Below are 14,747 nucleotides of genomic sequence, written 5' to 3'. Positions count from 1 at the left end.
TGCTGCAGTTATCTTTGAGGACACGATGTATCCCAGGACCATTTGCTTCCTGGTATGGTATGCAAGAAGCAGCCAGGTAAGTGGGTGGGGGGGAGAATCAATTATAGGTGGATGAAAAGCTCTTGTAAGATAACAGTTGGGGGTGGAGATGGTTCGTCATCCTATGTTCTCCTACAAATAGCACCACATCTAATCTAAATGTCAGCCCTTTAATCTAGGCAGAAGAGTTTACAAAAACTTGACAAGTTGTACATAGTGATCAGTGGTGGGATTCAAATTTTTTTTACTACTGGTTCTGTGGGCGTGGCTAGGGGTGTGTGGTCATGTGACTAGGTGGGCGTGGCTGTTTTCTTTTTTCTTTTGCTTTTTGCAGTGCCCCCCTGTTTTGGGGGGGCCCTTCTGGGCCTCAGTGAAGCCTCCTAGGGGGCGTTTTTGATCCCAGAAGGCTTCCCTGGGGCTCAGGAAGGCAAAAAAATGCAGCCTAGGGAGGGGGCATGCAGCAACCCCACGCTTCGTTTTGAGGCCTCCCTGGGGCCCAAGAAGTCAAAAAATAGAGTGAGGGGGCGGAGGTTTGTTGTTTATTTTGCCTTCCTGGGCCTCAGGGAAACCTCCTGGGTGAAGCAGCAAGTGAGGGGAATCCCGGCACAGCTGATCATAGGGGGGGGGGAAAAAAGAAATACTCTCAGGAGTGACTGAGCAGGCTAGCGTCAGGCGGGCGGTGAGGTGAGCGAGCGAGAGGTGACCAGGCAACCGGGTTGGGGGCATGGCCAGCAAGAAGTTGCTACCGGTTCAGCAACCCACGCCAAATCCTTGCTACCGGTTTGCGCGAACCGGTGCAAACCACTGAATCCCACCACTGATAGTGATTCACATCATCAAAGGAAAGCAGTCTGGTCTCATAATCCATAGCCAGGAAGACTATACTGGCTAGGAATTCGAAGTGATGAAGCTCAACAGCTCTGGATGCCAGTTAGGGGACTACATTTAATTGCAAAGGGCTCCAAGATGGACAAACCTACCGCAAGGCCACGTGGACCTGGGGCACCTTGCGTGCCATCCCTGCCAGGAGTTCCAGGTTTCCCCGAAGGACCCCTGAGTCCAGCATTCCCTGGATCTCCTCGAGGTCCTCTGCCTGAGTCTGAAGACGGTTCCCCCTTTTGTCCTTTAAGGCCTGGAAGACCAGATTGACCTTGGAAACCCTGGAAGACAAACAGAGAGTTCAGCAAAAACAGATGGTGTACTCATTAACTACAGGAGTGAAATGGTATGTAGAATGATCTTGGGAGATGAGGATAAAAGACGCTGTCTAGGGAATGATCAGATAAGAGAGGACACAGCCTGCAGCTCCATAATGGACAAAGAGCCTCAGAAAGAAGCCTCACTAATATCTCAGGCTGTGAAAAAAAAAAGATGGTGGGAGATTTGTACTTTCAGATTTGGAAGATTCTGTTAATGTAGTCTTAGAATAAGGTAGAACTCGCTTATCTGGTCATGTTTCTAGTCTGGTGCACCTGGGAAGTCTTCAGGAGTTATTGTTTAAACCAGATTGGCCCTGGACATGCTGTGTTTTTATTTTTATTGCTTTTGGTGTTCAATATGAATCAGGTAATAAAATTATGAACTACAGTAAATTCTGTGCCTATATTAGCATGAAAGATCAGGTCCACATGTAAAGGTCCATGTAAATTGATTTATTACTACTCATGCTTGTGCATAGGAATCTTCTCAACTAACTTTGCTAACATGGAGATTCTAGGCCAATCCCTCTTTCAACTTCGTCCCTCAGTATAGTTCTTTATTTCAGGAACATATAGTGGTGATCTCTTCAGATAGCTAGAGATGAAGAGTAATCTATTAGTCTCCTGTCGGCATTCCAGAAAACCTCCACTCCAGCAAATAACTCCAGGACAGACATCCTCTCAAAAGTTCTGGTTTATTTGGATAGTAAACTGACACATCTGGGAAATCCAGAATCTGAAAGTTCTGGGTTTCCTTGCAGGAAGTAAAAAATTACAAATCCACCCCCTGCACCTATCATCGCATCACATGCCCCAATCACATTCCGTCCCAACTTTAGGCTTCCCCTCACCCAGGTGCAGAAATAACATGACCTTGACTTAGAAGAAGAATGCTATTATGTCTAACCACATACACTCCAAGAAATTCCCCCCTCCCATTTTCCCAGGCTCAAGAATGTGGCAGTGTGGAAGGGTCTGGTGTCAATATGGGTTCCAAAGCTGACACTCCCAGCAAAATATTACCCTTGCCCGATCCTCTTTCGAGACAGGGGAACATGTCCTACATATGGCCATCCACCATAAACAACCTTCTAAGGATGGATTTCATTTCCCCCATCAAACAAAAAGGTTTTTTTTTTAAATTAAACTTATCTAACCTTTCTAATTTCTTCTGACAGTCTTCCCTATCAAACAAAAGAAATCCATTGTTTACTTACTGGTGGTCCAGGGGGACCTAGTAAACCACTTCCTGGCTCTCCCAAGGATCCTTTTGGCCCAATATCACCTTGTCTGCCAGGTTGGCCAGGGCTGCCTGACTCCCCTGGCAAGCCAATTCTTGTGATTCCTCCATCACAGGCACAATCACCACCTTCCCCTGGGAAAACAATTATTCACTTCAGACACGAGCCAAAACCACACCACAGTTGTGAGCTCAAATCAGGATTTATTTATTTTTTAAAAAAATCTACCTGTAAGTGTGAAACCTAGTATCTGTATTTTAGTTGTTTCTCTCTCTGTGTGTGTCTTTTGTGTCAACAAAAGCCAAAATGTAGAATCAGGAGTTTAATTTTAGTTTAATTTAGTTTACTTTATTTTCACTGCACCTTGTACAATGAAATTAAATACCATCTTCAGTGTACAATATGACTGAAAATAAACACATATCCTTCACATTGTATATATTGAATTGAAAACCCCTGATATTGCATTAATATTGCACTATACAGTAGAATTCAACAGAGCTGCCCTGTGATAGAAGCTGTTTTCAGCCTATTTGTTTTTGTTTTATTATCCTGTACCATCTGCCAGATGGTAATAGTTAAAAAAAAAAAGAGTGCCCAGGATGAGATGGATCTTGAAGGATGTTTTGAACTTTCTTAAGGCAGCAGGAGCTATAAAGCTCTTCCAGAGAGGGGAGAGGGCAACCAATGATCTTCTGGGTAATGTTAACCCTCTGCAGCGCTGTCCTATCTGCCTCTGTGCAATTGGCAAACCATACAGAGATGCAGTAAGTTGAGACACTCTCTATGGTGCAGCAATAGAAGGAAGTGGTAGAATAGAGAAGAACAAGTTTCTTCTGTGGAGTGAGTGAATACATTCACCCGTCATGCTCACGGGTTAAATGAAGGGATACATGCTTCTACAGATACATAATGCCCAGGCAATTGGCAGATCCTGGAAAGCTAATAAGGGACTGGACTGCTTAGTATTCAACTGGAAGATCTCTGGAAAATGAAACACTACAGAAATGTATATTGGCAAAAAAAAAAATTGGCAAAAAGAATCAGAAAATAAAATATAAGCTGAATAGTCAAGACCTTGTATCGGATCCAGACTCTGTCAAGGACCTTGGAGTACTCACCTCTAATGATCTAATGCTAGAGCCCACTGTAACTATATAGCCAAAAAGGCATTAAGAGTTGTTAACCTAATCCTACGTAGCTTTTTCTCTGGTAATATCACACTACTAACTAGAGCATACAAAACATTTGCTAGACCAATACTCGAATACAGCTCATCAGTCTGGAACCCACATTACGTATCTGATATTAACACAGTTGAGAAAGTCCAGAAATATTTCACAAGAAGAGTTCTCCACTCCTCTACTCGTTGTAGAATATCTTATGCCACCAGACTTCAAATTCTAGACCTAGAAAACCTTGAATTACGCCGTCTTCGGTCTGATCTAAGTATGGTATATAAAATCATACATTGCAATGTCCTACCTGTCAATGAATACTTCAGCTTGAACCATAACAATACAAGAGCAAACAATAGATACAAACTCAAGGTTAATCGCACCAAACTTGATTGTAGGAAATAACGACTTCAGCAACAGAGTGGTCAACATCTGAAATACTCTACCTGACTCTGTGGTTTCTTCCCCAAACCCCAAAAACTTTAACCTTAGACTGTCTATTATTGACCTCACTCCTTTCCTAAGAGGTCTGTAGGGGGAGTGCATAAGCGCACCAACGTGCCTACCGTCCCTGTCCTATTTTTTCCTTTTCTTTTCCTTATATGTATCCATTTCATGTATTCATAACTATGTTTATACTTATACCTGTTACTTTATAATTGCTTGACAAAATAAAATAAATAAATAAATGTGTCCATGAAGTCACCAGACATTAATGCAACTTAAGGACAACTCGTACTCAATTCGCTCTAAGCAAAATAATTTCCAAAAGCAGGTTAATACCCATGTCCCCAAAACGTATTCCTGACTCAGTATTAAATCTTGTCTTATCAGTCCCTCTCTGGTTTATGGGAGATGCTGAAAGGATGTATCCTAGCATTTGTTCCTCCAGATCACAGGAATTGGTGGTCCGTTAATAACCTGGCTCCTTCCTCCAAGTTCTGAGAGTGGGAAGATTTATGCCTCTTGCATCTAGTCCACTGACGTAAGCTGCATAGATAAATAGATGAAGTTCATGTTTTCCTAAACAGAAGGTTTTCTTTGGGCCATGTGGGCATGGATCCTACAAACCAGGGGTCTCCAACTTTAAGACTTGTAGACATCAACTCACAGAATTCCTCAGCCAGCTTTGCTCCAAACCAAAGTGAACATTCTGCCATTACTCACGCCAAGAAGTAAAAACAAATATTGCACAAGTGGACTCGTGTAAAATGTTGTGGTACATCTTATAGCTGCTTCCTTCTGAAAAAAACCACGATTGAGTACTTGGGAACATTGGGGGAATGTTCAGACAATGAGAATTCTACTCACCTTTATACCCTCTTAAGCCAAAGATTCCTGGGGGTCCCCTTGGTCCAGGGATACCTGGTACCCCAGGTTCACCACTAAAGACTGCGCCTGCTGTGTGTATTGTTTCTGCATTTTGGGGGAAAAAAGATTTTTAAATCCACAAGGATCTAGAAAAACCATATAGTCATGACAAGTAGGGAGATGACATTTGCTTGCAGCAAAGAGAAAGCTGACCAATTTTCATACACAAAAGCAGTGCAGAATAGAAGTTGTATATGATCTTGGACTTACCTGAAACACCTGGTAACCCTGGAGCTCCGGATAACCCTGGATCACCATCTTTCCCAGGTAGGCCTGGAGATCCAACTGTAGTCTTTCCTGGGTCTCCTCGGTCACCTTTAAATCCTAGGATCCCTGGGACTCCTACTGAACCTGGGAGACCTAAATGAGGACTATGTTTCAGGAATTATCATTTCAATTCATTCTCCTCGTACCTCATAATCTGCTCCTTCGTATACTGCTAAAAACAATAGAATACAACTTTCTAGTTTAAGGCATCTTGGCCAGGTAAGCCAACACTCAACATTCCTGTTGGATTGGAAGAGCCACGGGACAGTCATAGAAAACTATTCTGCTAGCATTTGGGACCAGGCTTTGCTTTGGATGCCATCATGGCTTTCAAGGAGAGGAGGAGATAGTATATTTTAATGGAGATTTGCCAGATATGTCTTCTCTGACTAACTTTGAGCTTCAGCTCACATCATCATCATCATCATCATCATTATTATTATTAATAAAAACAACAGTGTACACAGCAAACGAGATAACTATGCTGGGTTTCGTATCACAAATCACTAGTCAAACACTTCCCAAGCGCTTAGGACTGCATGATGTATCGGCGGATTATGTGAGCAGATCCCAGTAAGGTGGCCTTCTGCAGCTGACCAATGGTAATTTTGTCAGCACCAATTGTTTTCAAGTGCTTGCCTAGGTCTTTAGGCACAGCACTCAGTGTGCCGGGTACCACTGGAACCACCTGCACTGGTTTATGCCAGAGTTTCTGCAGTTCAATGTTCAAGTCATAATATCTGGTGATTTTTTTCAAGTTGTTTCTCGTCGACTCTGCTGTCACCAGGTATTGTAATGTCAACGATCCACACTTTTTTCTTCTCCACAATCGTGATATCCGGGGTATTGTGTTTCAAAACTTTGTCGGTCTGTATTCGGAAGTCCCGCACTAGTTTTGCATGCTCATTTTCAACCATTTTTTCAGGCTTATGATCCCGCCAGTTCTTTACTACAGGTAGATGGTAGTCATGACACAGGTTCCAGCGGACCATCTGAGCGACTGTGTCATAACGTTGTTTGTAGTCAGTCTGAGTGATTGTCTTGCAACAGCTCAGTATGTGATCGATGGTTTCATCCGCTTCTTTGCAGAGTCTGCATTTGGGGTCATCAGCAGATTTTTCTATTCTGGCTTTGATTGCATTCGTTCTGATGGCTTGTTCTTGGGCTGCAAGAATCAGGCCTTCTGTCTCTTTCTTCAGTGTTCTGTTGGTCAGCCATAACCAGGTCTTTTCCTTATCTATTTTTCCTTGGATTTTTTCAAGGAAATGCCCATGCAGTGCTTTGTTACACCAGCTGTCATTATTATTATTATTATTATTATTATTATTATTATTATTATTATTATTATTATTATTATTATTATTATTATTTCAGCCACTTCTCGGGTGGGGGAGCCACCTCCGTAATTTCCACGGTTCCCGCCACTGCTGCTGGAGACGGCGTTGGCGAGAGAGGGACAGCTGCAGCTCGGCCTGGGCACTTGGAATGCAGGAACGGGCTGCGCACCGGGACTTTTGCAAACTTGCAGAGCCCGAGGCTGGAGCACCAAGGGTAGCAGCAGCAGAGACGCTCACTCGGCTCTTCTCACGCCCACCCAGCCACTCGGGATTAAACCAAAACGCAGTGCGCAGCGCTCCCAGGTACCTCAAAGTGTTTTTTTTCTCCTGTTGTTATGGGGATGGGGGAAAAGCGGGAGCGACTCAGACACTGTTGTTGGGGATGGCGCTGGCGAGAAAGGCGCCAGCACCAGTGGGAACCGTGGAAGCTACGGAGGCCTGAGAAGCGGCTGAAACGCTGCTGGACATCCATGCCGATGCCAACCGCCTGCTGACCCAGAGAAGAAAGGGGTAAGGGAGCCTTCTATGCTCCACCATGGTGTTAGGAGTGGCTGATAGTGAGGCGTAGCTGCCTGCAGGGAACTGCTAATGGCAAGTCCCCCCGACCTCCCCCCCAATTTTGCATGTTTTAAACTAGGGGGAGGGGCTTAATTTCATTTTACGCCTAGAAAACATGCTGGAGAAACACGGTAAAATTCAGAGAAGTGCAAGATAAAAAGATGTGGAAAGACCTGGCTCATAGAATCGCCAAGTCAGACTCAACTGAACAGATATCATCATCAAGTTCATAGATGAAACTGGGTGAGGAAAGATGGAAGGACAACAGAAATACAGCGGGAAGGATGGGTAGAGGGAGATAATTTCATTGATTCCTTCCAGAAATCAAGCAAAGGATATCAGGTAGTTGAAAACCCACTCTAAATATCAGTAAACTACATTTTCCACCATTTCCCACTTTTTGCACCAATATGTGAAGCATATTAAAAGTTCCTCTAAGTCCTTCTTCTTTGTTTCACTGTATTTTTCTCTTTGGTATTTTCTGAGGCATTTTCGTCAGAATCATGATGGCCATGTCTTTCTAGAGACATGATCAACACTTATTAGAAAACACCTCCGATACTTTGAAGTTGGCTTCTTACATAAAGATACTCCGGGATTCTCTCACCAGCCATGGATTCTTAACTAGATTACCTGGAAAGGTTGGAGGACGTCCTGGTTGCCCAGGAAATCCTATCAAACCAATACTCCCCTCATCTCCTCTAGGGCCAGGGGTTCCTGGTGTGCCGGGGTCTCCAGGGGGACCTAGGATTTAAAAGATGGAAAGAAAATAACTTCAGAACTTCTCTTCATTTATCTCACTCACTGTATTAGTAGCCTACTTTTGGAATCCAAGAAGCTGATTTAGCCGGAGTTAGAACCCACAAAAATTCAATGGTGCCTAAACTGATCAATTCAGAACTTTTCCTAACATTATCTGGAAATGCATAGGATTGAAACAGAGACCTTTGACATGCAAAGGGGTCCTTTAGACATTCTACAACAACTGCCTTGGAAAGAAAATTGGCATTTAAATTATCCTTTGGTACCACGGAGAAGGAGGAAGACCAAGAGATAAAGTCTGTGATGGGTGAAACTCTCTTGGTTCACTCTGACCAAACATGCAGGGATGATTTAAATGTGACTTCTGCACTAAATGGAAGTTTGGTTATTTCATTGTCTGAAGGTCCCCTTCCAATTCTAGGGACCTCTGAGTCACGTTCCTGCTGTCTGTATATCCTGCATTGGTCAAATGATGGGGAAGACAGTAAAAGGAGAAGATGGGCTCCCGCAACACTGTTCAACTATTTACAAAGTCTGCACTACTATTACTGTTAATCTTGTCATCACTCCTTATCACCCATCCCCTCCCACTTGCGACTGTATGACTGTAACTTTGCCGCTTGTATCCTTATGATTTATATTGACTGTTTCCTAGTATGATTTGATAGCTTATTGTGCCCTATGACGATCATTAAGTGTTGTTCCTTATGATTCTTAACTCTTGACGAATGCATCTTTTCTTTTATGTATATTGAGAGCATTTGTACCAAGACAAATTCTTTGTGTGTCCAATCACACTTGGCCAATAAAGAATTCTATTCTATTCTAAAAATAAATTGATTCTTCTTCTCCAGAAGGTGTTCTATAAAACAGTGATAATTGAAGGACATATTTCACAGGGTTTAATTTGGATTCCTGCATGGAACCAAGGCTGGATGTTAGGAACACTAAGGACTCTTCTGACTTCAGGTTCTTTTGTTGAGGGTTTCCCCCCCTTTTTAATCACACAATCCTGCCAGCAGTAACAATTTCCAGAACCGAAGATTGCTCAGACAAGCCAGATACAGCAATTTTGCATTTATGAATCCTCTAGTGGTTCTGCCAGATGCATTCCCATATCCCAAGAAAATAGAGCCATTTAGCGCATCCAGTGGGGATGATGGGATCTGCAATGTGATCCCTCTGGGAGGCGCACTCCTTGTGGTCTACTCTGATTTGAACGTCATGGAACTCTAGTACAGAGCAAGTGTAGTAACCCTAATCTAGCCTTGAGAAACATTTCATTCTTTTTAACTTATTCTTTTCTTATTCTTCGTACATGTTAAAAAGACATGGGGTTGTAAGGAAAATCATCCACCTGATATGACAGCACCATTTCTGTCAACAATTATTGAAGGGCCTGGTGGACCCACATCGCCAAATTCACCCTGAAAGCAAGAAATAGAAAACACAAGAGCTTCACAGTTTTGTCAAAAGGCTTCTGCTTCATCCAAAGTGTATCTTGGGAAGTATGGCACAAATACAAAGTGGGTGGGTGGCATGGTTGAATGATTGTATGCACAAAAATAAAATAAAAATCTCTAATACAGAATCTCTCAGGGACAAAACTTGGCTAGAACTGTTCTCCTTAAAAAAGAAAACATTACTTTTTAGCTATTTTGAATCAAGAAACATCCCTATTTGAGCCTTACTATATTGGAAGTGCCTTACAAACACGTTAATAATATCCTTATTTCAATGTCTGCTTTCCAGGTCTATCTAAAGTGAAGAAGTGACGGATCAGGAAAGGACTTGATTGGGTAAACAGAGTTACAGAAGTTCATAATTTGTGGGCTTGTTTTGCAAAAGGGGGAAACTATCATTCAAACTATCATTGAAATATATTTACCAATATTCAGCTGGGAGGAAATCTACGTGTAGGTGTTTTATTCCCCTTTGAAATATCTTGTTTAGTTTGGTTTTTGTATTATGGTTCCTGTTTTTGGTGTTTGCATTTTAAAATCATGAATAAAATAAAAATTTTAAAAACGTTAATTTTTTAAAAAAGAGAAAGGCCAGCCACAGTTACCTTTGGGCTATTTCCCTGTCTTGTCTAAAGCTACAATATTTGTGCTTACCTGGTCAATTTTTCTTTGGGGGGAGGGGTTTTTACCTTTCCACCTGGAGAACCATCCCAACCAGGAAATCCTGCTTTGCCCAGAACTCCCTGAATAACAATGAAAGATGCTTCAGAATGAGAGGAACACGGAGGTTTTCTCCTTGTTTTCTTCTGTCCTTATTCATTTATTGAAAAATAATGTATTCTGCACACTGCATAACACCTTTCAGCAGCAAGCAAGCAAACAAGCCAATTCTAATGAAAAACTCTGGATAGGCTCTTGTATACAGTAACACTGCATGCTCATAAAGAAGCAAATTGAATCACCAATCAAATTAAAAACCCAAATCGCCTAAACATGTGCTCTGCAATGCCTTTACATTCCAAAGGTCCAGGAAAAGAATTAAACGGTCTCAGCTGCCTTTTGAAACTTGCAAATAATTAAGAGTCCAACTGTCTGCCCAAAGTCTTGATAAAATAGTTTCTCCTTTAAAGGATCAAGATCCAGGATCTCCCATATAAAACTAGACATATGATTCCAAAATGTTTTGCTGGATCTCACCAGAAAATGCCCACTGTGGCATCTTCTGCTAGATGAATAAAGATGTGTTTGACCACACAACATACCTTTCTGCCTATGTTTCCATCAGGTCCTCTCAGTCCCATGTCTCCCTAAAATGAAAGGAAATCCAATGTGCTGTTGAGTATGTGCTCCAGTTTGACATCTACAGGTTCCTCCACTGGGCTTTGACATGCTCTAAGCCTTAGTCCCCAATCCTTTTGGGGAGTTTGGTGTACCTTTGCTAAGCAATTAGTCATTAGTGGAGGACTACCTGTACAAATATTTTCCAGAGAGCAAGATATTTAGAAGCTTCTTACCCTTGGTCCTGGTAAACCGGGGACACCTTTTTCTCCCTTTTCTCCGAAGCTCCAGAAACCCTAAACAAAACACATACAAAAAGAAAAAGAACAAGGATAAGGTTGATCATTCCATGTCTTTGTGGAGACTTACACTTTTCCTACCAAACACTTGGATGCCAGAGCTCTCTGCTTTGCAGTCTGATGCTGAAAACCACATCTCCAACTCCATAGTTCTCCCAGAGGCATAAATAAGTCAGCAGAAACCATGTTTAGGATGAAAGGACTGGATGGGGATAAAAAATGATTGTGCAAAATAAAGAATAGGAGTGTCAGGTGTGTGCATATATAGCTTTGTCTGAATCAACTCAAACATTTGAGTGCAACTGACTTTATTTAGCAGTTCAACAAAAGATCTGAATCAACTCAAATTTATTTACCCAATCCATTCACATGGTTGGATCAGACTACGTTGATTATCAGAATGAGATAATGCACATTGCATTTTATATGATTTACTCAGATCTCTTGTGTGACTGAAGCCACCTGTACCAGCATCAACCAGATTGTAGTGGATTATGGGAAGATAAGGGATTGCTATTCTGCACCAGGATTTAGCATCCAATATTCTACTATGGTTTAATGAGATACTTCTTAGAAACCTCCAAGTTGGATTCATAAGTCAAGAGCAAATTGCCTTTTCTTATCACACTTCTCAACAATGGATATCAAAAAGGTTATTGTCTCCAAGTTTTAAATAACTGTCATGACTGCTACAAGGCTTAATCTGTCAATATTATTGATCTCTTTTTCAAAACTGCCCAAACTATGGACATTGTAATATCTCGTAGTCTTGAATTCCATAAGTCAGTACATTATCTACTGCATGATGTAAATATAATATTGAATTATATTCCCTAAATATTAAAGTTGACATTTTTATAAAGAACGGTAGCTTTTCCAAGCCTGGGGAACCAGCAAAATATATTATTTTATGCAAGTGGAACAGATCCGTGCTCTAAACATTAAAGAATGGATTCACGAAATCAGTTTTCCCCCAATTTTTAAAACATCCTTATAGTGTTGTGTTAGTTAATGAGTGCATCTTTATTTCATAAAAAAAAGAAAAGAATAGTAACCATTGATGCTTCTTCAGAAAGGAAAAAGTAAAGATAAAGGTTTCCCTGTCCAGTTATATCCATCTCTAGAGCAATGTGCTCATCTCATTTCTTGGCTGAGGAAGCCTGCATTGTCTGGGGACATTTTCGTGGCATTGTAGCCCGCATGGCTATATGCCAATGTTACTTTCCCACCAAAGTGGTACCTATTTATCTACCCGCATTTGCATGCTTTCGAGCTGTTAGGTCAGGGGCCCCCAAACAGCTATACTGGCTGGAGAATTCTAGGAGTTGAAGTCCACAAGTCTTAAAGTTGCCAAGTTTGGGGACCCCCGTGTTAGGTGGTCAGGAGCTGGGGCAAGTAATGGGAGCATACTCCATTGTGTGAAGCTCGGGGATCAAACTCGGACTGTCAGCTCTCTAGCTTACAAGTTCAGTGTCTTTAACTCCTGATCCATCATGCCCCCAATTCATAAAAGTATTTTCATGTAATCAATGCCAAGTTGCCTCCATCGTAGTAAAAAAATAAATAAAAAGATGAAGCAATATGACTCAACATAGTCTATATTTAACACTTACACTTAACAGATGTATGTTTAAGGCCTGAATTAATTTTATTTAATACCATGGAACTTTTTTTTTTCATTTTTCTTTTTCCTGGGTTTCATCCCGTCCCTTATTTTCAGTTTATTTTAATCACTGAAATGCATATATTTTCCCTTGCAATATCAATACATTTCATACTGTCCAGTTATTATACTTCACTGGTAAATAAAAATATGTGCACACAGAAAGAGTCTGTGTTAATTTGCGGTGAATTTACATGCAATCAATGCCTTTATTTAGCTTGTTTCATCATTTACAGTATGTTAAAAATAAGTTCAAGTAAGGTTTTATCTATAAGCATGAATTGCTCAGGGGATCTGTAAGCCACACCCCTGCTGACATCGCTGTACAGTTTGTTCTGCAACTCCATTTTTAAAATCAAGTTTCTGCATTATGACTCACTCAAAGGTGACATTAAAAATCACGCGTCTCCCTTAGACATCAATGAACATCTCTGGAATATCCAACCATGGACAGAAAACCCCTAGTTATGCACCTCTTATTTGGAGAAGAGGCTGCCCGCAAGCAATTTAATGACACAATTAGTAAACAATTTACTCCATGGTTGCAAAGTTTCCTAAAACACTCTTTTCTTAGATTACAAAGACAGCATCATCATTTGCAAATGTTTCATGGTGGTAGTAAATTCATGCCACCACCCAAGAAGGGACCAGAGGAGGTGGGGGTGGAGGGTAGGGGGGAAAGAGTCATTGTGCCAGATGCTAAGAAGCTGTAATAAAAACTTCTGCCTATGTGAGCTGTCATTGAAACCATCCTTCTGAATGAGAAGCATTTGTCAAAAATTCCAATTTACATTAGAGGGAATTTGTTTACATGTAACAAAAAACAGAAACAAGCCAACAATGTATGCTTCCATTATTGCAATGAAAATACACCAATACTGTAGGACTCGTTACAAAGGCTTATTATCCTTGGGTGGAAACCATGCTCATACTCAGACAATGATGGGATGATGGGAAGAAGGAGAAGACAAATGTGTGATGGGGAAGATGCTCAGGTTCTGTTCTTTCTCCTTTTTCCACATGTTCAGAAGAAGAATGGGGACCCTTTTGCTTCCACGTTTGTCAAACATGGCTTCATTCTAGATGGGTTCCTTGGTTGGGGTGGGGTTTGTTCTGAACTATGTGGCACTTCCAACCTCTTCAAAGGGAGAGAGGTCAACAAAGGTTGGCTGAAACATCTTACCGGGAATCCAGGACCTCCTGGTGGGCCTGGGATTCCTTTGACACCAGGAACTCCCTGAAACAAAAAGTACAAAATCAAAACACTCAGTAACGTATCACTACTCAGTACTGAAAGATCTAGGTTTGAACATTCATTTTTAGGTCTATTCATTTATCCTGTAGATATATTGACATCCAAATTCTAAACCGTGGTTAACCATCACTGTCAATTTATACTGAGTCATCGGGTTAACATACAGCTTGAAGTTACCTTATTTCAAAATTGTTAAGATGAATCAGTTTGTTGAGTCTGGAAAACAGGGCATTCGTATATTCTGCACTGGCATCAGCCGTGGCGCTCTAATACAGATAATTTGGGTGAGGAGAATCAGTTTTCAAAAAAACATGAACGAAGTTAATGAAAAGAAGGACTAGGGGTGACATGATAGCAGTGTTCCAATATCTAAGGAACTGCCACAAAGAAGGTGGGGATCAACCTATTCTCCAAAACACCAGAAGGAAGCACAAGAAGCATTGGATGGAAACCAGTCAAGGAGAGAGCCAACTTAGACATAAAGAGAAATTTACTGACAATAAATTAACCAGTGGAAAATGGCTTGCTTCCAGAGACTGTGGATGCTCCATCACTGGAGGGTTTCAAGAAAAGATTGGACAATGATTTGTCCAAAATGATATAAGATCTCCTGCCTTGGGCAGAGGGTTGGACTGCAAGACCTCCAAGGTCCTTTCAATTCTTGGAATACTGCATCCAACTTTGGTCACCAATATAAAAAAGATGTTCAGACTCTGGAAAGAGTGCAGAGAAGAGAAGCAAAGATGATTAGGGGGCTGGAAGCTAAAACATATGAAAAATGGTTGCAGGAATTGGGCATGGCTTGTCGAGTGAAAAGAAGGATTAAGGGCAGTCTTC

The 14,747-nt window shown here is 41.4% G+C and overlaps 2 protein-coding genes across 2 annotated transcripts in view; both read right to left on the bottom strand.

Annotated features, from left to right (window-relative positions):
• COL4A6 (collagen type IV alpha 6 chain) overlaps positions 1–14,747 on the bottom strand; it is a 190,626-nt gene that overhangs the window by 45,096 nt on the left and 130,783 nt on the right. The window contains 10 exon segments of the mRNA XM_087972038.1: positions 1,020–1,199; positions 2,456–2,613; positions 4,969–5,073; positions 5,239–5,388; positions 7,824–7,934; positions 9,310–9,379; positions 10,105–10,158; positions 10,678–10,722; positions 10,930–10,989; positions 13,839–13,892. Coding sequence (XP_087828164.1) covers positions 1,020–1,199; positions 2,456–2,613; positions 4,969–5,073; positions 5,239–5,388; positions 7,824–7,934; positions 9,310–9,379; positions 10,105–10,158; positions 10,678–10,722; positions 10,930–10,989; positions 13,839–13,892 — 987 coding nt within the window.
• On the bottom strand, positions 5,691–7,804 carry LOC148129744 (uncharacterized). Its single transcript, XM_087972335.1, is given in 3 exon segments — positions 5,691–6,046; positions 6,048–6,574; positions 7,798–7,804. Coding segments are annotated over 3 exon segments (756 nt in total). The 3' UTR covers positions 5,691–5,824.

This window comes from Notechis scutatus, chromosome 10 (genome assembly GCF_049901735.1).
Source record: "Notechis scutatus isolate UNSWTSFEM ecotype Mainland chromosome 10, rNotScu1.2, whole genome shotgun sequence".
NCBI classification, from domain to species: domain Eukaryota; kingdom Metazoa; phylum Chordata; class Lepidosauria; order Squamata; family Elapidae; genus Notechis; species Notechis scutatus.
This window is presented reverse-complemented; position numbering and strand designations above follow the sequence as displayed.